At 49.0% G+C, this 25,628-nt stretch overlaps 1 protein-coding gene across 1 annotated transcript in view; it reads right to left on the reverse strand.

The window, feature by feature from the left end:
- Positions 1–7,694: 7,694 nt before the first annotated feature.
- Positions 7,695–25,628, reverse strand: part of LOC118092996 (heparan sulfate glucosamine 3-O-sulfotransferase 4-like) — an 87,386-nt gene continuing 69,452 nt past the window's right edge. The window contains exons 2-3 of the mRNA XM_035131701.3: positions 12,252–12,927; positions 7,695–8,886 (exon numbers count right to left, since the gene is read on the reverse strand). Coding sequence (XP_034987592.3) covers positions 12,291–12,927 — 637 coding nt within the window. The 3' untranslated portion in view covers positions 7,695–8,886; positions 12,252–12,290. The remainder of the gene's footprint in view (positions 8,887–12,251; positions 12,928–25,628) is intronic.

A 25,628-nucleotide genomic window follows, 5' to 3' on the forward strand; every position in this document is an offset into this window, starting at 1 on the left:
GCAGATTAGCTGCATAACTGAAGAGCTGCACATTAATTAATTCAGGAGGTTCACTGTTCCATAACATTAGAAAACCCACATGGCAAGACGGAGCTCAAAATTAGCTGGTGCCGAGAAGTGTTTCCTTGGGGGAAAGGAGACAGCACGAACGGACTAAATATTTTACAAAAGATCAAATTTGTCCGTTGCTCATCTCGAAAACTTTCAAGTCAGTTGCAGCAGCCGGTTGAGTTCCTCTGCCCATCAAACCCCCCCCCCCAACTGATGGGATAAAATTGCAGAAACCTCATGGGTGGAGAGGACGGGCTGGCTGGGAGGAAGAGGGTTTTGACTGAAGAGCAAGCAGTCATCTCTTGAGGATGAGGAGGCTAAGAGGCGCACTCCAGAAAATGACCTAGGGGCAGAGTTGGAAAACAGTTTCCTCACCCCCCCCCCAGTAAGGCCTGGGACCCCTTTGCTGCCAGTGTTGTCTCCTCCAAGCACTCTCCTGGATGGGTTTTTAAAAAATGTTTTCATTGCAATAAAATATCCACGGGGTGATGGCAAGGATGAAGGGCAGGAACCCAGCTGCCTTTGACAGCTCAACTACTAGAAGGCCAGGGAAAATAGGCTGCCAATGAACGGACATTTGGAAGGGCTGCACTTAGGCACAGAGGGCCACATCTTGAGCAAGCCAAGGAGAGGCAAGCCCAAAGCAACCAGGATGGGTTCAGGGGGTCAGGCAGCACCAGTTCTAGGTAAGCCTCTCTCTCACACACACACCCTAACACGCCACAGAGAAAAATCAGAACGTATGACTTTGGGGCTGTGCTCTTGCTGGAGCCAAGTGACTTGCACGAGAGCATACACCCCACCCCCCAAAAACCCCCCACATGTCTTTTGGGACTGCACTCCCACATGAGTTATGTAACTTGCATGAGGGCAACACTCTAGCAGGGGCCAGGTGACTCGTCCATGAGCACGGACCAGAAATGGGCATCTTTGGGGGCCATCCCAGGATCCAATCAGAAACTGGGATGGCTTCTGTAATTCTGGGATGACCTGCTTAAAGCAGGACATTTGAGGGGTATGCTCTCTTGACCTCTCATCCAGCAGGCTGGAGGAAAGAGCTGTGTCTAAATTCTCACAAGCAGGAGGAGGCAGGAAGGAGACCCCCCCAAAAAAAACAATATAACCCTGGGAGTGATGGAGCACAGATGAGGGGCACCATATGTCCCTCTGAGCCAAGACCTCTTATTAATCCCTGGGCAACTCACTGGCAGGCCCTTCTCTAACAAGAGGACCCAACTTACTTCGTTCTGATCAGTAGCCACACCTTTAGCTTTGAGTGCCGAGTTGCCCCTTTGGCCTCCCTGAAGTGATCACTGTTGTGAAAATCCGCCCACTGATCGTACAAATCCGCCCAGTGATCAGCCTGCCACCCCCCCAGTGGTTGGCATTTGCACCCCCGGCGGGCAGTGATCGCATGCCTGGTGGGCAGTTTTATGCAATCAGCAGTCGGATCTTCACAATTGGCAGGCAGTGGGCATGATCTTCAGGCATACTTGTTTCGTGGCCAACCCTCCCTAAAAAAGGTCAACAACTTTGGGTTACCCTAAAAAAAGGTCAACAACTCTGGACAACGTTCCCAAATATTGCAATGTGTGTGTGTGTGTGGAGGGGGGGTGACAAAATAATTTTTTGCACCGGGGACCACCTGCCCTTGCTATGCTTCTGTCCAAATGGCAGAGGGTTTGGCTCCCATCAGACCACCCTTTGGTGTAGGACACACCTATCAGCTGCACTGGCTAGGAGCACCAGTCCATTTCCAGGCCCATTTTAAAGTGCTGGTTTAAACCTTCAACACCCTATCTGCACAGCTTTGAGGCCAGGGGATCTTCTCCCGAATGAACCTAGCCAGATCTTAAGATTCGCTGCAGAGGTCCTGCTCCAGGGGCCACCACTCAGTGAAGTAAGGCAGGTAACCATCAGGGAGATGGCCTTTTCAGTGCTGGACACCCAGTTATGGGACAGGTATCCCACAGAGGCTGATCTGGCACCTTCCTTGGAGTCTTGTTGGCTCCAGGTGGTGCAGACCTTTCTAGTCACTCAGGCCTTTTATAAGGGTGGTATGTATATAGATGCAGGTATGGTATCATATTTTAATATAACTTCGTCTTACTGGGTGGTTGACAAATGTCACAAATAAACAAACAAAAACTGGCCTTTCAGACTACAGGAAAAGATGCCTGCCTCATAACAGTAACTTGGATCTGGGCTTCCAACATCGGCTTCCTCAATTCTGTGGAATAGTGTTCCTGATGAGATGTGACAGGCATCCACAGTCTGTACATTCTGGAAACAATGGGAGACATTGATGTTTTGACAAGCTTTTCCATGTGGATGAAGGCACCTGCCTTACCTGTTTATTTTTTATTGTTTAAAAACCCCATTAGTTATTTTCTCTACTGTTCTTATTGCACATTTGTTAATAGCCTTGAGATACATATACAGGGCCGTCTCAAGCAGGTCGGGCGCCGTGGCGCGGAGATCGCTCCAGCGCCCCCGCCCTGGTGGCAGCGCCCGCCTGCCAGACCAGCGCCCTGCCACCCCGCGCCACCAAGACTACCCCTAGAGCCGGGCCTGTATATATAAAAGGTGATCTGTTGTGGTTGTTGTTGTTGTTGTTGTTGTTGTTGTTGTTGTTGTTGTTGTTGTTGTTGTTGTTAGCAGTGCTTTTTTCTGGGGGTACGCAGGGGTACACATACCCCTAAACATTTTGTGAATCTAAGTTTGGCCTCATTGAGGGGTAGTATTTCAATATGCGTAAGAAAATGAGAGTACCCCTAAACATTTTTTTTTAGAAAAAAGCACTGATGATGATGTTGATTATTATTATTATTTTTATTATATCTGCCTGCTTATCTAGGGAAAGAGGGTGGAGATTTCCATCTCTCCTCCTGCCTCCTGCTCCCTGCAACAAGCTAGCCCTTTAGATTCCTGATTGATGGGGTTCCTGAGGGCGATGATAGCCCTAGCTAGTTCAGAGGGTCCTTTAGAAAAAGATGAAGGCATTGTAGGATCCCTTCTGGCAAAACCAAGGCGAAAGCCTTTCTGTTTCCTGAATGTAGGCACAAGACGGTTCTGCTCCTGCTGCCTCTGCTATGGTACTCAAAGCACAGAGAGCAGCTTGTTGGCCACTCATGTATGGACTCAATGGATTTTCGGGGCTGGTGTGCCTGTCTGGGACTGCAAAAACTGAGCAGGGGGGGGGGGTGTCTCAAGATTCTGGGAGACCACATCCCATGGAGACAGGGATGTATTCCATTTGGTGCATCACAAATTGTGCAGATCTGCTCTTCAAGAAAATCTGCTAAGATGCTTGACACAAATCCCAGAATTCTTTGCTTTTCTCACAAGCTGCATTTCTTTAATGCTGTACAGCAGCAGACAGCATTTTCCCTTAGGCTCAAGTTCAGGAGAAAGTGGAAATGCCCAATCAATCAATCATCATAGAGTTGGAAGGGACTTCAAAGTTCCTCCAGTCCAACCTTACCAGCTCAGTACTTGTGTACATCTAATGAAGTTGAGTATTATAAAATACAAGACAGACAAAAGGAAGTACTTCTTTATGCAGTTCAGAGTTAAACTATGGATCTCATTCCCACAGGAGGCACTGAAGGCCAACAGCTTTAAAAGAGGATTAGACAAATTCATGGAGGGGAAGGCTATCCATGGTTATTGAGCCACGATGGCTATGCTCTGCCTCCATAGTCAGAAGCAGCAATGCTTCCAATTACCAGTTGCTGAAAGCCACAGGCAGGAGAAATGCTCTTGTGCTCAGGACTTGTTTGCTGGTTTCCCACAGGCAACACGTTGGCCACTGTGAGAACAGGAATCTGGACTAGATGGGCCAATGGTCTCATCCAGCAGGCTTTTCTTGTGTTCTTAGTTCATGAGATCCACTTCCAAGGCATTCCTGATAGAACACCTCTACTTACAACCTCTGAAGGGGGAGAACTGGCCAACTTCCCAGGCCTTCCCTGCTCCACTGCTCCACAGCTTGTACCATTAGGACAGGCATCCCCAAACTCGGCCCTCCAGATGTTCTGGGACTACAACTCCCATCATCCCTAGCTAACAGGACCAGTGGTCAGGGATGATGGGAATTGTAGTCCCAAAACATCTGGAGGGCTGAGTTTGGGGGTGCCAGCATTAGGACATCCTTCCTCATCCTTTTGCCTCAATCCCCTTCCTAGCAACTGGGACCCTCTAGATCAGGACCTGCCTTCTGGAGCAACAGGAAACAAATTTGCTCCTTCAATTTCCTGGCATCCCTTCAGCTTTCTGAAGATGGCTATCGCACCTCTTAATAGCCTCTTTTCTGGGCTAAATATACCAAACTCTTTCAACCTTTTCTCATAGGACTTCATCTCCAGATGAAAGGGAATAGAGAAGTCTTGTGACTCACCATCCTATTAAGGAGAAGAGACACTATTTCTGAAAGGAATTCGTCATTTGAAAGCTTGTTAGGCAGGAAGCACGCCCTGTCCTGCTCCATTTTTGCAAACTCTAAATCAGGGGTAGCCAACCAACTGGCTTCCAGATGTTTTGGACTACAACTCCCATCATCCCTCATGCTTACTGAGGCTAATGGGAGTTGCAGCCAAGCCTGCTCTAAACCAGAGGCAGATTTAGGGCAGTGTGAGCCCACACCAGGCGTGCAGCTGAGGAGGGTGCCTTCCCAAAGCCCAGCAAGTGCTTGTCTGGCTTTGGGAAGGAGGCATGATGGCTCTGACAGGGTCCTAAAGTCTTTCTTCCTCCTTTCCAAAGCCGGGCATGCTGTAGTCAGACCTTTATATGTACTTGAGCTGTTCCTGACAATAGGAGCATTATTTGGTGTCACACCTGGAGTTTTTTTAGTTAATACTCTGTCTTTGAAAGCTACAAGCTTACTGAAGAAGCCAACTGTGGCGAAACAAGGTATATAACCTAGGAACCTTGTATTCACCTGTGGATATTCCTATGCCACGCCCAACCTTCATTTGGACGCATTGTTGCCACCTACCTAGACGTTGGTGAACACCCCATTCTGTGCAACTCAAGTATTTACATCTATTTTGATTTATCTCCATGTGGATACCCTATATGAACTATGCTATATAAACTCCGACTTATGACTGTGGACATTGTATTTATGTTGGACTAAGTCCTTTTTGATACTTTGCAACACGTGGTTGTGCTATTAATGTTATGTTTACATTGTCTTTATAAATTCTTGAATGACTTGTTACAGCAGCCGGTTACGCCTGTGTATATAATTGGCTCTAGAACCCTTTCAGAACCTTATGCTTCCTTCTCAAAGCTCAGCTTGGCTTAAGCCAGGGCTGCAAGGGCTGCGGGGAGGGCGTCAAATAGCTTCGCACAGGGCGGCACATTACAAATTTCCATTCTATCCTTTTGCATTTGGCTCCCAGGCCTGAGATTCCCCCAACCCTGATCTATTCTGAGCCCTCTGAGGCTTCTAACATAAGCATCCGGCAACGCTCAAATGGAAATAAAGAGAGGGTGGTGATGTATCTGCATTGGATAGGGAAAATATCATGGGGAACATCCATTCCCAATCCTGACTGAGTGGCTGAGCAAGGAATGTACCTCTTCATAAGGGTGGTTCATGCCATGCATGAATCAATTCAACAGACATTCTGAGTCTTCAAGCTCAAATGTACACAGATTTCACGTCCCACTTCTCAGGACTCTGTTGCTGTCTCAAACCCAAGGCTGGTGCTCTTTGCGGGAGGTGGGGGATAAGCTTTCCTTTAATAGCAACACCCACACTTTATTTTGGGCAGTGGCTCCAACTGTGGGGCACCAGCCTTGGCAGGAGGGGGAAGGGAGCCAGCTTTCTGCTTGGCACACTGATGGCAGAGCCCTGCAAAGCTTTCAAAGGGAGCAGCAGGTGGGCACAGCCCTCTGTCTGATTATCTAAAAGTACAACGGCCCTTGCATCTTCAAAGGGCACACAAAGAGGAGACTTTTCTGCCTTTTCCTTGCTTTCATCTTAATTCTGGTGATTATTTTGTACACAGATATAAACTGAAGCTGAAAACCTTACTCCAAATATTTATTCTGAGGGGGTGTGCCTGTTTGCCATCACATCTTCATTTGATATGTAATTGAACCCCTGGTGACTTTTTAAACGTCTGGCAGGGGTGTGGAGGTGTGGAGTGACTGCAAGGAGAGTGAGTTGCCCTCAGAGATGCTTCCTGAGCAGGAAAGGCTTTGGCACCAAAACCTTTCTCTTTTGCCTAATGAATATTCCACCCTGCCTTGGTAACACCCACCGCTAATGGTGCTTAATGGTGCCTGTAATTGGTGTCTCAAGTTATTCAAAAGTAAATTTACTAGAAAATAATTAGCAATTTTATAGTTCACTACTTCTTCATTTTGTTGATTAAAAAAAAGAGAGAGGGGGGAAAAACCAGTTGCTTTTTATCAGATGACACAATAGCATGAGGTTGTGAAATAACTAATCCCAGCTTCCTGAACCAGGAAGTGTGGATGCCAGACAGGAAACCTCCAAACCTATTTCCCTTTGCAGTCATTATGCAGCACAGGGGGAAGAATTAACAGACCTGACTTTACCCACTTTCCTTTTAGCCAGGAAGTCCAGGCAAAGGCAGCACCACAGCTGCATTCAGATGCCCTGAAAAACCCAGCTGTGGAATATCTTGCATGCCGAAACTTCCATCTGCTTCCAAGTGGACAGTTCATGAAGGACCTGCTAAACCACAATTCTGGTGCTCATTGGCAGGTGGAGTCACAAGTCACCATTATGGCTATGGCTCCTCCTCACATGGATTTATGAAGCTGAACAGACAGAGAGCAAAAGCAGCCACCACCATCTACCCATTGCACCCTGGGAAGCTCAGATCATGCAGAACTGTGGTTAGTGCCAATCATGGCCTGGTGTGATGTCAGAGTTGAGCCTCACTGAGATGAGGGGCCCTTTCCTGTGCAGGGCAAGGAGGCAAGCAGCTCCATTGCTTGCATCAGGAACCAAAGTGGCAAGATAAGGCAGCTGAGAGGCTGGGGTGGCTGGGACTGGGCTCTGATCTCCTCTTGGCAATGAAGCTCACAGTGCTCCCCCTTGGTTTCAAGGGAGTCCCAGTCTTTTATTCTTGTTGCCCTGTCTCACAGGGTTAGTGGCAAGAACGAAGAAGGAAACTTTCCTGAGCACTTGTAGAATGTGAAAAGAGCCTGCTAGATCAGGCCAAATGGGCCCATTTAGTCCAGCACTCTGTTCTGACAGTGACCAAATAGATGGCTGAAAGGGAAACACTGTCTCCCCTCCTGTGGTTTCTAGCAACTGGCATTCAAAAGCACTGCAGACTTTGCGAGAAATAAGAGGCTGGAGACGTGAGACATATGTAGGATCAGTGCCATGGTTCCTCCACTGGGAGGAACACAAATTTGACATAAATAGCCCCAGCTAAAATTTAAAAGGGTGTGTGTGTCTGTTGTGCTTTGTACTCTTTCGCTACCTCATATTTAATCCTCCCTTCCTCAGGTAAAACAGAGAGTGGCTTTGTTAGGTTTCCTGCTGGCCAATCAAATCCCACCCCTCCCTGGAAACAACAGTGGCAAATGCAGCAAGCCCGGCCCTCACCCCCCCCCCACCGCCAACCTCATAAAGGGAGCAGAGAAAGGCAACTGCCATGACAAGGTTTTTATTGTTTAGTAGGGTTTGGCTCCAGATTCACGCTTGGTATTTCCATATCTCTCAGGTAGAGGGTGATGACACAGAGGGAGGGGGGAGGCGTGAAGACAGCGGATGGAAGGAAGGGGGAGGCAGCTTAAGCAATTTAGCTCCTGGGCGATGAAAACTCCCATTGTCAATCTCTGAACTCCCCCCTCCCCCAGCTTTCCAGGACAATGACTCATCCAGTCTCTGTGAGTAGAAAATTAAATATAATTTATGCTTTGCTAATTGAAATCAAATACAAAATTCAATCTTCTGTGTGCTGGGAATGCTGACATTTAAAGAGGGGAGGCAAAAGCCCAACTCCAAGGGAGCGCTTTCTGAGCTGGTGGCGGATGAGGAGGTCCTCTTGCGTAGCAATAGCGGATGGGTGGAGCTGAGGACTTTCACCAGTGTGGCTGATGCAGGCCAACTGCCAGGAAGAATAAATCCCCCAGATGCCACCAGCTCTTTGCACTGGGAGCTCACCAGTATGCTCAGACTCCAGGCCAGCAACATCTCCACAGAGGTGGAGGGTGGGTCACATGAATGGTAAAAAAACAACACACACGCACACACATAAATAGCCCCACGTTTTTTTGTGCTTGGGAAGAACACTGGGATGCTAGTCAGATTTCCTGAATCTCTGGGTGGGTGAGACCCAGGCCTTCCCTTCCCTTTGGCCTTGTGGGGCCGCTCCCAAAGTCAGTCTCAGGGGTTCCACCCATATCAAAAATAAACATCTGAATATATGGTGCAGGATGCAGGGTGTGTGTGGAATGGCTCTTGCTCTTCACTCCCATCAACTGGGCATTTCCCCAGCACAGTGGCCACCTCCTGCTGCAAAGGGCACCCTGGACAGGAAGAAGCTCCTAGCATCTCTTGCCAAGGTCTCAGTCACTCTTCCCTTCACTCTGGATGCACAAAGAGGACAGTTGACTCCACCAAGAGTGGCCAAAGAGGGTCTTCCCTCGGCGTGTCCTTTATGCTCAGGATCCTGCTGGTCTGGAAATGTGGGGCGGAAGGAGGCGATTGTCCAAGTGCAAAAGGGATGGTGTTGTCCCCATCTTTGTCCATTGAGCAAATTCCCTTCAATTTTGGTGGCCAGTTCTGGACCCAGATTCTAGGCTAGGCAAGTCCGGCTCTTTCCCCAACTCAGGCAGATTCTGTGTGGAGCAAGGAGGAGAAAGGCAGTAATTAGAGACAGCCAAGACACAAAATCATAGAACTGTAGAATCAGAAGGAATCTCAAGGGTCATCTAGGCTAGCCCCATACAATGCAGCAATCACAGTTAAAGAATCCTTGACAGGTGGCCATCCAAACTCTGTTGAAAAACCTCCAGTGAAGGAGAGCGTCCACCACCTCTTGAAGGAGTCCGTTCTACTGTTGAATAGTCCTTACTGTCAGAAAGTTCTTCCTAATGTCAGAAACTCCTTTTTTGTCATTCAAATCCACTGGTTCAGGCCCTAGCCTCTGGAGGAGCAGAAAACAAGCTTGCTCCATCTTCCATGTGACAGCCTATCAGGTATTTGAAGATGGCTATCATACCATGCCCTCAGTCTTCTCTTAACCAGGCTGAAAATCCCCAACTCCCCCAACCGTTTCTCATAAGGCTTGGTTTCCAGACCCTTTGTAACCTGGGTCACCCTCCTCTGCACACCTTCCAGCTTGTCTATGGCTCCAAAGTCCCACACATGAGGATTTATTGGGCTTTGCAAAGAGCTACGGCTACCTTGCTGTAGCTTGTATGTGTATTGCGTTTGAATAGCTGTGCATGGCAGGCCACTCCACTTTTTAAGTTATTCTCCTATTTGTTTTTCTTAATGGTCCTGATCTTGGCCTCTTGTAACCTGAATGTTCCCCCTCCACCAGCTGATCTCCAATTGCCATTTCTCACCTAGAGGAAGAACCAAAGACAGTTTTGTTCTGGCTGGTGCAATATGACAAAGGAGCAGCAGGTGAGTGAGTGACATTGCTCCAGTTTTACAGCAAAGTCCAACTCCCACTTGACTAGCAAACTGTCTTGGTCCTGAGCAGAGGGGTGGCTACACGACTCCCATTGTATTTGCCCAACATGCTTGATTTTACCATGGGGTCAGGATTGTGGGGGGTGGGGAATCATGCTGAGCTGCATGATGAGGGTGCGGTTGTGCCCAGTGATTTTTCCTCCACTGAATACTGGTTTTCCCCCCAATGAGGGGCATCCCCCAGCTAGTCAATGAAGAGCTCAAACCTGGTAAGAGTTAAAAATGAGTCCTTCACCTGAATCCATTCATCACTGTGAATTAAATTGCACAACAACATGGCTCTCATTTAGCAGAGGAAATGACAGTTTAATAACATGTGAAACAATTTAAAGTCAGCCCTGGTGCAGATTTCCAATTTTCATGCAATAATAATTTGAGTGGGGGGTGGAAATTGTGGGATGGGGTGGGGGGGTGGAGAAGGAAAGAGTGTTTTATGTCAGATGCTGTTTTTACTCCTAATCAGGCTAATATGAACCGACATTTACTTGTGTGGAAACAAATGGTCCCATCCTGGAGCCCAGCCTCCTGCCAAAAGTTGACAAATGAATTTAGCACCTTTTCCCTGATCCCAAGCTCGGGTGCCACTTGACTGGGTAATGAAGCGCATGATGTGCTCTCAGCCCCGGGGTGGCTTTGCCTCGTTACGGAGCCATAGCTGCCTTCCGTGGCATTTCCAGTATTTAGCTTGATCAAGAGGGCGTCTGCATGCCAGAATCAAAGCTGAGCTTTGGCAACAGGCATCATGCATGTGCATCTGTGGCAACGAGGCCAGGCTGACAGATGTGGGGAAAGAAAAACAGCTGCGAAATGGCTCTAACTCTCACAAAAAACAACAACAACCAGAGAGGGACTAAAATGGACTGATGTGGAAATGAACTGCCTCAAAACACACACACACACACACACACACACACACACACACACACACCTAATTCATGTATGGCAGTGAAATGGACTCCCTCGGAAGGTGGTCAACTCTCCTTCATTGGAGGTTTTTATACAGAGGTTGGGTGGCAAGCTGTCATGGATTAATAATAATAATAATAATAATAATAATAATAATAATAATAATAGTGGTACCTCGGTTTAAGTACACAATTGGTTCCGGAAGTCTGTACTTAACCTGAAGCGTACTTAACCTGAAGCGAACTTTCCCATTGAAAGTAATGGAAAGTGGATTAATCCATTCCAGACGGGTCCGCGGAGTACTTAAACTGAAAATACTCAAACCGAAGCGTTCTTAAACCGAGGTATGACTGTAATTTATTTATACACTGCCCATCTGGCTGGGTTTCCCCAGCCAATCTGAGTGGCTCCCAACAGAATATTATTATTGTTATTATTATTGTTGTTGTTGTTGTTGCAATAAAACATCAAACATTAAAAGCTTCCCTAAATAGGGCTGCCTTCAGATGTCTTCTAAAAGTCAGATAGCTGTTTATTTCCTTGACATCTGATGGGAGGGCATTCCACAGGGCGGGCACCACTACTGAGAAGGCCCTTTGCCTGGTTCCCTGTCACCTCTTGGTGCTGGGCCTCAGTGTCCGGGCTGAATGATGGAGGTGGAGACATTCCTTCAGGTATACTAGGCCGAGGCCATTTAGGGCTTTAAAGGTCAGCAACAACAATTTGAATTGAGCTCGGAAACATGCTGGGAGCCAAGGTAGGTCTGTGATTCCTGTATGACAGGGGGTTGGACTAGATGACATTTTGGGTCCCTACAGTTCTATGATTCTAAACTTTCTTCTTTACAAAGCTTTGTTTTCATACCCATTTACTGAGGGGAGACCAGGGAGTTAGCTATGACAGGCAGGAAACTGGGCAGTCTGGCTTGAACTTAGGAAGGCCAGAGGAAGCTGCCTTACACTAAGCCAGACCTCTGGTTCATCAAGCTCAGTGTCGTCCACAATGACTAGCAGCAAAGGCTCTCCAGGGTTTCAGCCCTACCTGGAGATGCCACCAGTGGGGATTGAACCAGGACCTTCTTCATGCCAAGCAGGTGCTCTACCTCTGAGCTATGATGTGCCTTCCCCAGAAGTGGTGCAGTTTCAACTAACCCTAGCAAAAAAAACTTTTGGGGGAGGGCTGTATCCAAGGGAAGGAGAAATTCTCCAACTGTGTCCTGGAGCCCCTCCCTTTTGTTGCAGTCAATGGAAAGAGAGTCACTGATGGAAGCCCTAAGGCAGGGGTAGCCAGCATAGTGACCCCCTTCAGACATTGCTGGACTGGACTCCCAACTCTCATCATCCCCAACCATTGCCCAAGCTGGCCACTGGGGCTGATGAGAACTGGAGTCCAACCACACCCAGAGTCCAACCCCACCTGGTTATCTCCCCCTGCCCTAAGGAGTGCATCTGGAGAAGCCCCAGGCAGAATCTTAGAGATTCTTTTCCAATAGGAAAGCCTTGCAGGAACCCAAAGTCCAGTTTTGCAACCCTATCAGGCCCTACAGAAGAGTTTCATCACATGCACGCACACACACTGCTGATGAAAATTCATTTACCTCTGGATGGGAGACAACTTCTTTCTGCCTGCCACAGCATCACTTATCCCCCTCTTCCTGCTCCCACTGGAAATCCTGGCCCGTCATTTGGTAAAACATGACATTGAAGGGCTTGTAAAATTTTCGGAGCCTCTGGATTACATCCCGATCAATTTTGGGGTGAGTTCGGCCCTTGGACTTGCCGAGGCACCGGGGGGCGCTGCTGTCCTCCGGCTTCTTCAGGCAAGGGAACCCCTTGGTCTTATTGAAATAGAAATATTTCTCCGACACCACCCTCTTGAGGCCCAGGAAGTCCTGCACTTTGGCCATTTCTCCGGCAGGGTCCGTGATGAGCCGTTCCCCGCTGACAAAGTGGATCTGGGAGAGCGGGAAGTACTGGAGCCAGCTCTCCAGGTGCAGGGCATAGATCCCAATGCGGATGGCGCTCCAAGAGGCATCGATCAGCCCGAGAGTCCGGTTCTTGAAAGCCAGCACCTCAAAGGTGGGGATCTCAGGCTTCTTGGAGAGCGTCTGGGTGTAGTCGGAGATGGCCCTGGTGACGGGGTTCCTGACCACCACAATCAGCTTGGTGTCCTTGGCCATGGAGTGGATGCGCTTGGGGGCCTCGTTGGTGACAAAATAGCTGGGTGTCTTCTCCATGGTGAGCTGGCCCTCCAGGGTCTTGGGCATCACATCCCTAGAGGGCAAGAGAATGGAGGAGTTTTGTTGGCCACAGACAAAGGCAGTGCCTGGATGTCCCACCCACCTGCCAAAGGATCAGCCTGAGCACAACATCAGAATTGGAAGAGCTTCAGAAAAGGGCAACTAAAATGATGAGGGGGATAGAATGGCTCCCCTATGAAGAAATCTTGCAGCATTTGGGGCTGTTTAGAGAAAAGGCGAGTAAGCAGCGACATCATAGAGGTTTATACAACTACTAGTGTCATTCAGCCCGTTAAGTAAACGGGCGCTAGAACGTATGTGAGAGGAGCGACGAGGCTGCGGCCTACCTCACCCCCAATGTGTGTGCGCATTGCCGGGCGTCTTCCTGCCGCGGCGGGCCTGCGTCTGGGAGGAGAAGGGGAGGCAGCCTTCTTCCTCCCGAGTAGACCTGCCCGCCCCCCTCCCGGGGGGTCTCCCTTCCGAGGCCTCTCAGGGGCCTAGCTGGGCAAAAGCGCAGGTGGCAGGTGGCGAGGAGATCTTCCCGGCCAGGCCTACCTGAGCGAGCCCGGCCCCCTGAGGGTGAGGAGCTCAGGACGGGCAGAGACTAGGGATGGTGAGGCACGCTCGGGCCGAGCTGCTCCCGCTGCTGCTGTTACCGCCGCTGCTGCCGCCTCCTTCCTTCACCAGAAGGCTGGAGGCTGGTGAGGAAGGTGGCTCCGGGGGCGCACATGGCTGTCGCGGGGCCGAAGCCGGGGCGGCGGCGGCGGGAGGGGATGGGTATCCTCTAGGCAGGCGGGGGCGGCGCTGCTGCTGGAGGCTGCCGCCACATGGACCCATCTTCCACCTTCACCTCAGGACGCCGCTACTGCCCCGGTAGGGAAATGGTAGGCAGAGGGTTTGGGAGGGGGAGAGCGTGTGTGTGCGTCCAGTCTCTGCGTCCAATCCCTGTGTCCGTGGGGCACATGCGCAGTAGCGCAAACCCAGGGACACAGGGACTGGACGCAGAGACACAGGGACTTTATTATATAGGATGCATGGCCTATCTTGTGACACTAGAACTCTTGGACATGCAATGAAGCTGAAGGTTCAGGACAGATAAAAGAAAGACCTTCTTAACACAGCACATAGTTAAATTGTAGAACTCAACCTTCTACAGTTAGCGATGGCCACTAACTACTTGAATGGTTTTAAAAGAGCATTAGAGCAATTCATGGAGGAGAGGGCTATCAATGGCTACTAGCCATGATGGCCATGCTCTGGGTCCACAATCAGAGGCGTTAATGCTTCTGAATCCCAGTTGTTGGAAACCACAGGCGAGGAGAGAGCTCTTGTGCTCAAATTCTGTTCGTGAGTTTCCCATGGAGGTGTCTGGTTGGCCACAGGGAGAACAGAATGCTGGACTAGATGGGCCATTGATTCAACAGGCTCTTCTAATGCTCTCAGCCCTTCTCTGCAACAGAACATAGAGCCTGGCCACCCCTTGCCTTTGAGCTCCAGGGCATGGCAAGTGTTAAGAGCGGCCTCAGGAAGCCATTATACAGTCAATTTGCCATAGGCATATGTAGACAAAAGTTAATTGACAATAAACCTGTCCCATACCTGCCTGAGCAGCAAGCCATCTGCTCAATTAAGCCTATTCACTTCAGAGCCTTGTACCAAAGTGGTACATTTAGGATTACACAAGACCTTTTTGTTATGATGACATGCTTTTAAATGTCTCTGCTAATAAAACTTAATACAGAGGAAGATCCCCTGCCTCTTGTCCCATAATTAAATTTATTTACTATCTTGCGTGCAAAGGAGGAATGACTTTTCTTTTATCTCTAATTCACATGCTCTGTCAATAATTAACTGCTGCTGGGTTTTGAGGTTCCTCTGCAAAGTGTTTTTCATGAGGCAGGAGGAACTTGCTTGCCACTTCACTAGTGGCGGAGCAGCACTGAGCTCCTTGGCAAGGTGGCTGCCTGCGCATGATCATGGCAGCTGCAAAGCAAAGGCTGGCCCAGCCCACCAGGGAAGGGTAGAGCAGAAGGGGGTCGACCAGCATTCCAGATGACCCTCTTGGCCCCAGCCCTGGAGCTCTGGAGGGTGCAACAGACTGGAATGTTTACGACGATGCTCTGCGGATTCCCATTTGGACCTAGCCAGCTGCTCAGACGTAATTTGGCAGCAACCAGAGAAAATGGCTACTGGCATGGCCAGTTTGATGTAGTGCCAGACTAGGACTTAGGAGAGACCAGGGTTTGAATCCCCACTCAGTCATGAAGCTCACTGAGGGCCAGTCACTGCCTTGAAGCCTAACTTTCTTCACAGGATTGTTGTGGGATTAAATGAGGAAGCGGAGAACTCCTTGGAGAAAATGGTGGAATATAAATGGAAATAAATAGATGGACGGATGGACAGATAGACAGACAGATAGACAGATAGACAGATAGACAGATAGACAGATAGACAGATAGACAGACAGACAGACAGACAGACAGACAGACAGACAGACAGACAGTAATCCCCCAGATCCAGCTTTGCTCTGGTAGCTTTTTTGGGGGGTGGAGTGGGGGGTGGGGAGCCTAAGCTGCAGGATAGGAGGACCCTCAGGACTTTCCTGAAAAGTGAGGAGTTATCTGGCTCCAAAATGCCTAGCCTTTTTTCAAGAGGAAGATGGTGTGAAAGGCATTTTGCTACCAGAGGCTGCTTCTGCTGCCAACCATCAAGCTCTAGCACCTACCATAACTGCCTCTTCCATGCTTCCCCCCCCCTGCCTTTTCCTATCACTGCCTCCACCACCTTTTGGTCCACCTAAGTTTGAGGCTCTCAGGGTCCTTCCTCAGAGTGAGGCATTGTTGATCACATGTCTTTGCACATCACCCCTGCCATTTCTGCAGTGGCAAATACTGTTAGAGGTTGAATTAATGGTTTGGTTTTACATTATTTATATACTGCTGGGCATTTCCAAAAGGAAAATCTCTAAGCGGTCTGGAGACATCACAGCCAGACAGCAAAACCCCATAAATTAAAATACCATAAAAATTACAGATAAAAATCAATGCCAGTCAATAAATAGCAGAAATGTTGTTGTTGTTGTTGTTGTTTAGTCGTTTAGTTGTGTCCGACTCTTCGTGACCCCATGGACCATAGCACGCCAGGCACTCCTGTCTTCCACTGCCTCCCGCAGTTTGGTCAAACTCATGTTGGTAGCTTTGAGAACACCATTTAAATCAATGCAATTAGGAACCACAATGAAGTGTGAAACTTTGAACAAGTACTGTCTGTGGCCACCTCGCCTATAATGCCTCTTTCTGGAGAAGAACCCTCAGTGTTAGGAGCACTGCAAGCGTTTTACTGCAGTGGCAAAGTGCTGGCCTGGGGCCTTGGTCCCTGGCTGACTGGGGTGCCAGCAGCAGCAGCAGCCTCTAGCTGGATACAATGGAATAGTGGCAGACAGCAATGGAGACACAGGAAGCAATAGGCCAGAGATAGCAGAGGGAGTCTTCTCTTCTCATGAGGTGGCCAAAGTATTTCATGAGAAGAGAAGACTCCCTGGAAAAGACCCTGATTTTGGGAAAGATGGAGGGCACTAGGAGAAGGGGACGACAGGACGAGATGGCTGGACAGTGTTCTCAAAGCTACCGACATGAGTTTGACCAAACTGCAGGAGGCAGTGGAAGACAGGAGTGCCTGGTGTGCTCTGGTCCATGGGGTCACAAAGAGTCGGACACGACTAAATGACTAAACAACAAGAAGCAGAGGGCACATTTAACAGGTGGTCCTTGAGGAGCCTTGTGAGCTCAGCATTTCCTCCCAGGAAAGCCCCCACTCTTCCTGCTGTCTGTGTTGCAATAAGAGGAAGGAGAGGGGAAGGACCCTCACCAACATCAAGGGATGGTGCTAATGCCAAAGTCAAAATCATTTGAATCAACCACTAAGCAACATTACAGTAGGGAAACACAGGCTGGCTTTACTAGACCCCCGTTCAGGGCAGCAGCCATTTTTCAGTGAAATTAGCCAGGGGGCTTAGTTCCTTTCTGTCACTATTCCTTTTGAATGTTGTGGAGGTCTGGATCCCATATCTGTTTGCAAACAGCAAAGCCACCCAAGCGAGGTCCAGCTTGTTCCCTGCTCCCCTAAATGAAGCCAGCGCTTCAGTGCAAAAGGGAGGGTGCCACCCAGGAGTGCCAGCTTGGCCCCATGACTGTGGGTGCCCAGGGCTGTGGCTGCCATGCAGTGTGCAGGGCCCTGGCACCGAAATTTGTGGGTGCCCAGCCCTTTCATGGGGAATTTTGTGGGTGCTTGGGCACCCAGGGCCCCAGAGAGTTGGCACCTATGCTGCAACCTTTTCCGGAAAGGGAGCAACTGAGCTCAGGCAGGTCATCTTGGCTGTGCATCCTGAGGACTCTGTGTGTGTGTGTGTTCTGGGGAGGGCATTTTGGGGGCCCTTTGCAGTGTCCCAACAAGTCTGGCTCTCCCTCACTCCTGGGGCCACAGAGGCAGAGCTCATGAATAAAAGGGAGAGGCCAGCAGAGCAGGAAAAAAACAACCTCATGCTCTTCCCTCCTCACCGCATGCCTCCTTGTAATTTTCATGAGTTATTGGAGAAGGTCATTGGTTGCAATGGCTGGCCAAATATTTGATTAGCCGGCACTGCAATCCAAATGCAGGAGCTGGTGGGCACTCAAGCCTTCCTCTTGGCAATCAGACCTCCCCACAGCCCTCTAGGTCAGCTGCACCCATTGCCAGGGCCGTCTTAAGCATATCCGGCGCCATGGTGCAAAGCTCCCTCCGGCGCCCCCCCCCCATTTCCCAGAGTTTTTTTTTAGGGAGGACAGTGCTGCCGGCAGGACTGGAATAGGTGGGCAGCAGCTGGAGAGCGGCTCCTCCAGCGGGGAAGAGGCGGAGGCTGAACGTGGAGCCTCCCGGCTTAGCTGGACGCCTCGTGTCACAGTGGCCATGGCCGACGGAGGCTCCGGGCGTGGCGCTGCTTCGGCGTAGCATGGTGGAGGCGGGTGAGGGTGGCGAACTGATGGCAGGAGGCACCGTGTCCAGCCTCCGCCTCTACCCTGGCGCCCTCCAGAACTTGGCGCCCTGGTGCCCTGCACCACTAGTCTCTATGGGTAAGACGCCCCTGTGCATTGCTTTGGGCTCTGGGAAGCCTGATAGCTGCTGCTCCTCTGCAATGAAATGGGGTCCAGAAGTCTCTTGGTATATTGGGGGTATTCCTAGGGTGCTCAGGGGGGCTGATGGTGCTTCCAGCCTCTATATGCAAAGCTCCAATATCCTCCCTGGATTATGACCCTGCCGCAGGCAGGAAAACTTGATGGGATAATTCCTCTCCTGTCGGAACAGCCCACCTCTCTGTTCCATTTAGGGCACCTATTATTTATCGGCAAGCGGGAGGAAATTTGTCTCCCGTCCCTAGTTGCAGCAGTGAAGGCTGGCTCCGAAATGCCTTTGAGGGGGGAAAGAAGGTGGCTGAATAATGGCTCTTAACTGCTGGCTTCAAACAAGCTCTTAATTCTGAAAGGATACATTTTATAAATTTGCGAATTTGCATGTTGCCAACCCACCCCCACCCCTTTGTGACTTATTTAAATCCAGATTATCCTGTTTATTCCTTCAGTCACAGCTGTCATTTATCTCTGCGTAGGCTGCTTGTTCATTACACGGGCGGGGGCTTCCTGCAATCCTGCACGGAAAGACACCTTTTGTTGGCTGTGTTTTGATGCTTTTGCTGCAGAAGTTTAACAGAAACTCCCGTAGATCAGGACCACTGAAGCGAAGGTGTCCAATGGGTGCCTCACCAGGGGTGGCCTCAGAGCAGCAACTGTCTCCTCTGAGCGGCGTGGAGCCAGCTGCTCACCAACATAGCATGGGAGAAACATCTGTTTTCATCTTTAAACAAGAAGCTCGTGGCTTCCTCCTCCTCCTCCTTCCCCATTTGTACATTAACACATCCGGCTGTAATTGCTTGGCCTCTCAACTGTGCCCTGTTAGTATCCCAGTCAGACAAGCTAGGAATTTTCAAGGGGATTGAGCCTGCCTGCCTGCCTGCCATTAAAGGCAGCAATCTGCATGAAAACCAAAGTCTATTTGCTGTAAGCCCCCGAGTCAAATCTCTTGTTGAATTTGCTCAACAAAAAAAAGAAGAAAAAAGAAAGAAAGAAGGGAAAGAGAGGGGGGGAACCCACCCTTGGTTTCTGCTGGAATTTGCATAGAAGTAATGTCTTGTAAATCTCTTTCTGCTCTCTGAATCCATATTCAAGACCAAAAGCATTAACTTTGAAATGTTGTGCTTAATGCTGAAAATAATTTTAATCTCTCCAAAGCCCCATCACCAAAGTGTGCCCTCCAATCCCTTTGAATAAGCAACGCAGACCCCACAGCTGCTACTCCATAATGGGGGCATATTGCTTTAATTCCCTGGGGTTTTTAACAAACCTTAAACACGGCTGGTAAAGAGCTTTACCGAGGAACATCCTGGTTGCCCATATGCTCCTCATGGAACAGGAACTTAGCCCACACCAGGGAAATGTGGAAGCCGTCTTCCGCAGGGTGTTGGTGTGTGCTGAAGGTGCTTGACGGGTTGGGGGGCAGCAGAGGAAGGCCTTCAGATGTGGCAGAATGGAGGGGTATAGTCTGGCCTCCAAGGAACTGCCATATGTGGACAGAAGGTGATCCAGGTTGTATGGAGGTGACCTCAACACTGGAGGGCAGCAGAGGATGCCTTGTGTGAGCCAGACCAATAGGTCAGTATTGGATCTGCACTGACTGGCAGCAGCTCTCTGGGGTTTCAGAGAGGAATCTTCCTTGGAGATGCCATTGGGGATTGAATCTGGGACCTCCTGCACACAAAGAAGAGGCTATTCCTGCTACAGGTTGAGAGCAAGGAACATCCCACCATGGAGAGAGGCCTTTGCAGTTCAATCACCACCCCTTGCAAGAGGTCAGGGGCTGCCCTGTGAGTGAAAAGTCATTTCCCCTCTAGGTCTCTTTTGCTCTGCTTAAGGGAAAAGCATCCCTATGTTGGAAAGAAGTCTGTCCTGCTGCTCAGGAGGTGCTTCCAAGGAAGGTGACACATTTTCCTTTAAAAAAATATAGATCAATGCCTAACATTAAAGTATTTTTAAAATGGCACAATAATAACAAAAACAGCAGTAAGAGCACCGATAAAGACCGAGAAACTAAAATTAACCATCCATGAAAAGCTATGGGCATTATCGTTGTCTTCTTCACTATCCTCCCAAAGGTTGTCCATCACAGGGAACAACACTTCTGAAGTCAGAGGAACTGAAAGCAAGATTCTTGCCACAGACCTTAAAATCTAGGCAGGGTCATACAGGAGTCCCAAACTGCAGAGGGCACTTGTGCTTCCAAAACCCAAAGTAGGTACGGTAGTTCATGTCCCCTGGAACAGAATCAGTGGTGTACCATGCGTTGCCAGTGCCCAGGGCCACTGCCACATTCAACTGCCTAATGGTGTCCGTACCCCCAGAAGATTGCAGTCACAGAGATAAAAAGAGTTGTTCTATTGCCTGAAAAGGTCACTTCCTGGTTCGCATGGAGAAGCTGCTTTCACCAGAGCCCAGTGATGGAAACATTCAGCTGTATTGAGATAGCATTGGGTGTTGAAATTTTGTGCCCCTAACAATTTTGCACCCGGAGCATCTGCACCTGTGCCCCTATACCAGCTATGCCACTGCATAGAATAGAACATGGGTAGGCAAACTAAGGCCTGGATCCGGATCCGGCCCAATTGCCTTCTAAATCCGGCCCACGGACGGTCGGGGAATCAGCGTGTTTTTACATGAGTAGAATGTGTCCTTTTATTTAAAATGCATCTCTGGGTTATTTGTGGGGCATAGGAATTCGTTCATTATTATTTTTTCCCCAAAATATAGTCCAGCCCCACCCAAGGTCTGAGGGACAGTGGACCAGCCTCCTGCTGAAAGTTTGCTGACCTCTGGAATAGAACCTTACAACAAAATCATACATATCTTTACTTAGAAGTGATTCCCTTTCATATTGATGGGACACCCCTCCTAGGAAATCCTGTTTAGGAGTGCAGCCTCCAATCAGCCACCCTTGCTACTGCCATTCAGAACAAGTGCCGACTTATCCTCCTCCCCAAGCTCAGCAGTTGCAGCATAGGTGGGGGAAATAGGGACATTCCGGGATCAAATATGCGGTGGGGGGTTGATTTCTTTGGGAGGGGGAAATAGCCAATTTTTCCAGTTTTGAAAGGTGTCCACAGGCCTCTAAAGGCTCTCTCTCTCTCTCTCTCTCTCTCTCTCTCTCTCTCTCTCTCTCTCTCTCTCTCTCTCTCTCTCACACACACACACACACACACACACACACACAATATCTGGCTGAAGGCAGGAATCTAAGCCTGGAGACCCCGCCCTGAGCAAGGCTTTCTCTTCAAACAGGGCAGCAGGGCAGCTTCTATCTCTGTAACCAGCTGAAACTTGCATTTGGTATCCTTCTGAAAAGTGTGGATGCTTCTTCCGTCCCACCCACCCCCCTACCCCATAATACCATGTCAATGGAATGTGTTTGTGAGTATTACCATAACAACCAAGGTGCCAACATCAGCTACAACCTGATAGGATCAGGAGAAGCAGAGGACGGAAAGAAAGGAGTGAAGTTGCTACAGCAACCACACCGTGGTGGATTTGGAGACTGTGTCAACAGACAAGTTACAGAGGAAATCAAATGAAATCTCCACCCGCCACTATGTGAACAGCAGTGTTGCTGCTCAGGCATTCAAAGAACATGTGCAGAGGGTTAAGAGGGTGCATGCGCTGTGGTACATTTGCGGCACCTCCCCACAACGCCCTGCTCCTGGCCTGCAATGACTTCCCCAAATTGAGCAGGAAAGGCTGAGGGCAGCTCACCCGTGTATCCACCGGAACATGCTTAGAACCCCTGGCAGGGGTGGGGCTCATAATGCAAGGCTCCTGGCTGTGTGCCAGTGTGCATGGGGCATGTGTCTATATATGCATTTGGCTTTCTCCAGACCTGCACTCTTGAATCCATTGATTCCCCTGCCCAAATATTATTCTTCCCCATACAACTTCCTCATCCCTGCCTCAGCTCTGAGCCTTTTTCATACATGGATTTCCCTTAGCAATAAAGGCTGCACCCCGTCCTCCAGGATACCCCTGGAGCATGGGTAGGCAAACTAAGGCCTGGGGGCCAGAGATCCGGCCCAATCGCCTTCTAAATCCAGCCTGCATGTTTTTACATGAGTAGAATGTGTCCTTTTATTTAAAATGCATCTCTGGGTTATTTGTGGGGCATAGGAATTTGTTCATATTCTTTTTCAAAATATAGTCCAGCCCCCCACAAGGTCTGAGGGACAGTGGACCGGCACCCTGCTGAAAAAAGTTTGCTGACCCCTGCCATAGAGTATCCTCAGTGCTGGTGAGTTCCAAACAGGCACTTTCTGCAAGACCAGGATCAGGAATAGGTCCTAAAGTGCTTGAAGGCAGCCTGAACAATGTGCCCAGTCGAGGACATCTAAAGTATCCTCCATCCTATCCCTTTTAATCTGGCTATGTGACAGAGACGGCATCCCCAGTCCAACACCCCTTAGCCTCTCACTAAGCGAGGCAAAGAGGTCATTCCCGACCCCTCCCAATGGATGCCCAGCTTTCCCAATCACTCTGGCTGCGTCTTTCCCTCTCCCTGCCTGCTGCTTCTGCCAGCAAAGCAGGGGGGCGATCTCAGCGCAGCAATTCACCCAGATTGCAAAGAGGCCACTCAGAACTCCCCTGGGGTGGGGAAGGAGTTCATCAGTGGAGAGGAAATAAGGAGAGTGCATGTGTGAGAGAGAGAGACACAGAGATGTGACCAGGCAATATGAAGAAGTGTCAGAGATAACAATCATCAGGGCCACAGCAGACACAGCAGACACAGCAAGGCCCAAAGGCTGCTCTTCACAGAGAGACTTCAAGAGGTCTCTGCTGCATGGCAGGAGGAAATAAAGGAGTGTCTGGGAATCAAAGGAGGGGGTCTGGGTCAAGGAGCTTCCCCCCCCACCTGTCTCCTCCTCCCCTTACTTTGCTCCCAATGATGTGGGTGGCACTTTGGTCTAAACCACTGAGCCTCTAGGGCTTACTGATCAGAAGGTCGGCGCTTCAAATCCCCGTGACGGGGTGAGCTCCCATTGCTCTGTCCCAGCTCCTGCCAACCTAGCAGTATGAAAGCATGCTAGTGCAAGTAGATAAATAGGTACCGCTGCAGTGGGAAGGTAAATGGCGTTTCCATGCGCTCTGGCACTTGTCACGGTCCTCCATGCGCTAGTAGCGGTTTAGTCATGACCTGGAGGACTGTCCTTGGACAAACGTTGGCTCCCTTGGCCTGAAAGTGAGATGAGCGCCGCAACCCCATAGTCGGCTTTGACTGGACTTAACCATCCAGGGGTCCTTCACCTTTACCTTACTTTGCCCCCATCTCCAAGAGGAGAGAGGAGTTAAAGACTGCCCCCCCAGTCAACAAGTTGGGTGAGGGATGGAATCAAATTCTGTGTTTGTGTGTTTGCTAGGGTTGCCATATTTCAAAAAGCGTCGAGCTTTTTTTTTTTTTTTACACTACCAACATGTGCCGCCATATGTCTGGATTTTCCTGGACATTTCAGCAATTACTGACCAGATGCTGCTTCAGAGGGCTGAATACCAGCTGTGCCCAGAAAATTCAAGATGTATGGCAACCCTAGGTATGTTTGCAGGGGGAGGGTGCATTCCCAAGCAAACCCAGAAATCTGCTCCTAGAAATGATGCAGTGGTCATCTGAAAAGCAGCCCCAGTTCTGGGCACCGCCATCCATGTTCAGAGGAAAGTGCATAAATGGCGCAAAAACATTTCGAAGAGCTGCTGACAAATGCCCCCTAAAATAATTTCAAAGTGTTATTTGTGTTTTTTAAAAACAAACCTTCAAGAACTTCCCCATGTGAGGGGAAGTCGAAACAAGTATGCTGAGTGCTACCTGCACCCCTTTTCGGAAGAACGCCACAGTAGATCATCAAGGGGGAGCACCCCAGGTTTAATCCCCATGGGTGTCTTCTCCAGGCTGGCTGGGGAAAGACTCCTAGCTAAGAAACTTGATTGTAGGTAGGACAACCCTAAAGGCTCTCTGTTCAGTCAGCTTTCGACAGTTAGCTCTGTACTCTCTCTCTCATTCTCTCTCTCTCTATTTCTCTCTCTATTTCTCTCTCTATTTCTCTCTCTATTTCTCTCTCTATTTCTCTCTCTATTTCTCTCTCTATTTCTCTCTCTATTTCTCTCTCTCTCTCTCTCTCTCTCTCTCTCTCTCTCTCTCTCTCTCTCTCTCTCTCTCTGTGTGTGTGTGTGTGTCTTGTGCTTGGGTCCTGCTAGCAGGTTTCCCACACCCATCTAGTCAGCCATACTGTAAGAAAAATGGCCTGATCCAGCAGCCATATTCTGTTCTTATATTTTGCTGTGTTTTTCTTTTCCTGCCCCTGTTATACATTTATTTTACATGTCTTGCACTTTACATTATGAATTTATTATTTTTTGGTCCTTAATATTCTGGGTTGAGTATGTTCTATTCTGCCTTGGAAGGGACCCTCTAAACAGTGAGATATAAAGTAAACACATTAAGGGGGGTATTATGCTGAATGTGGTTCACAGAAGACAGTAAGTCCAATAGCCATGAGAGCTAAAAAAGAGAGAAAGATGTCCTGCCATGTACCATTGACATTTCAACCATTACAATTCATTAAAAACATAACAACAGTTTAAACAAGGATGGAGCGATATCCCCAACACCAATAATATCAACATTATACCCACAAGGAGCAATTCATTTAGTGGTTCCTATTAAGAGACTGAACAATCAGATAACTCACCCACGACAAACTACCAGCAAAAGAGACCCTTCTACGGTTCCCAGCAACTGGGATTCAGAAGAATTGCTGCCTCCAGCTATGGAGGCAGAGCATAGCCATCATGGCTAGGAGACATCAGTAGCTCTCTTCCCCTTGAATTTGTCCAGTCCTCTTTTAAAGTCATGTAGAAGTTGGCAGCTATCACTGCCTCCGGTGGGAATGAGTTTCATCATTCAGCTATGCACTGTGTGAAGAAGGATTTCCGTTTCTCTGTCCTGAATCTACCAACCTTCAGCTTCATTGAATCTCCACAAGTTCTAGTCTTTTGCGAGAGGGAGAAAAACTTTTCTTCTATCCACTTTCTCCATGCACTGCGTAATTTTATAAACAGAAGTTTACAGCCTCTCCCCACTAGGAATCCTGGAAAATTCCAAGAGAAATGGAAATGGGAGAAGAAACTGCAGGTGCTCACTTATTTTTTTCCCCATGCCCAGAATGGAAATTGATCCAGTGAGTAAGATCGGGATTTGCTGTTTTTATTGTTTTCATTCTGTAAATCATACGCAATTTATGAAGTTTCCCCTCCCACATTTGCACTGTGTTTCCTTTGTGCCAAAATGGATGGTGTGGAGTGTAACAATAATGTACTGTAATTAGTAACATGAAATTCTACCACAACAGACAGCGAGATGAATAAAGTATGTTTTGTCAGAAGCTGGACTGCAGGGGAAGAGAAACAGTGCTGCTTGCGACGGAGATGGATTTGAATGGAAACTGATGCCTTCTCGCATTTCCGGCCCCAGATTTTTACACCTGAGCAATGCAGGAGCTTCCCATTTCTGCCATCTCAGCCAGGCAGGCCCGCCCTGTGAGGTAGCCAAGAATGGCTCTGG

This window comes from Zootoca vivipara, chromosome 13, assembly GCF_965207765.1.
Source record: "Zootoca vivipara chromosome 13, rZooViv2.hap1.1, whole genome shotgun sequence".
Lineage (NCBI taxonomy): Eukaryota > Metazoa > Chordata > Lepidosauria > Squamata > Lacertidae > Zootoca > Zootoca vivipara.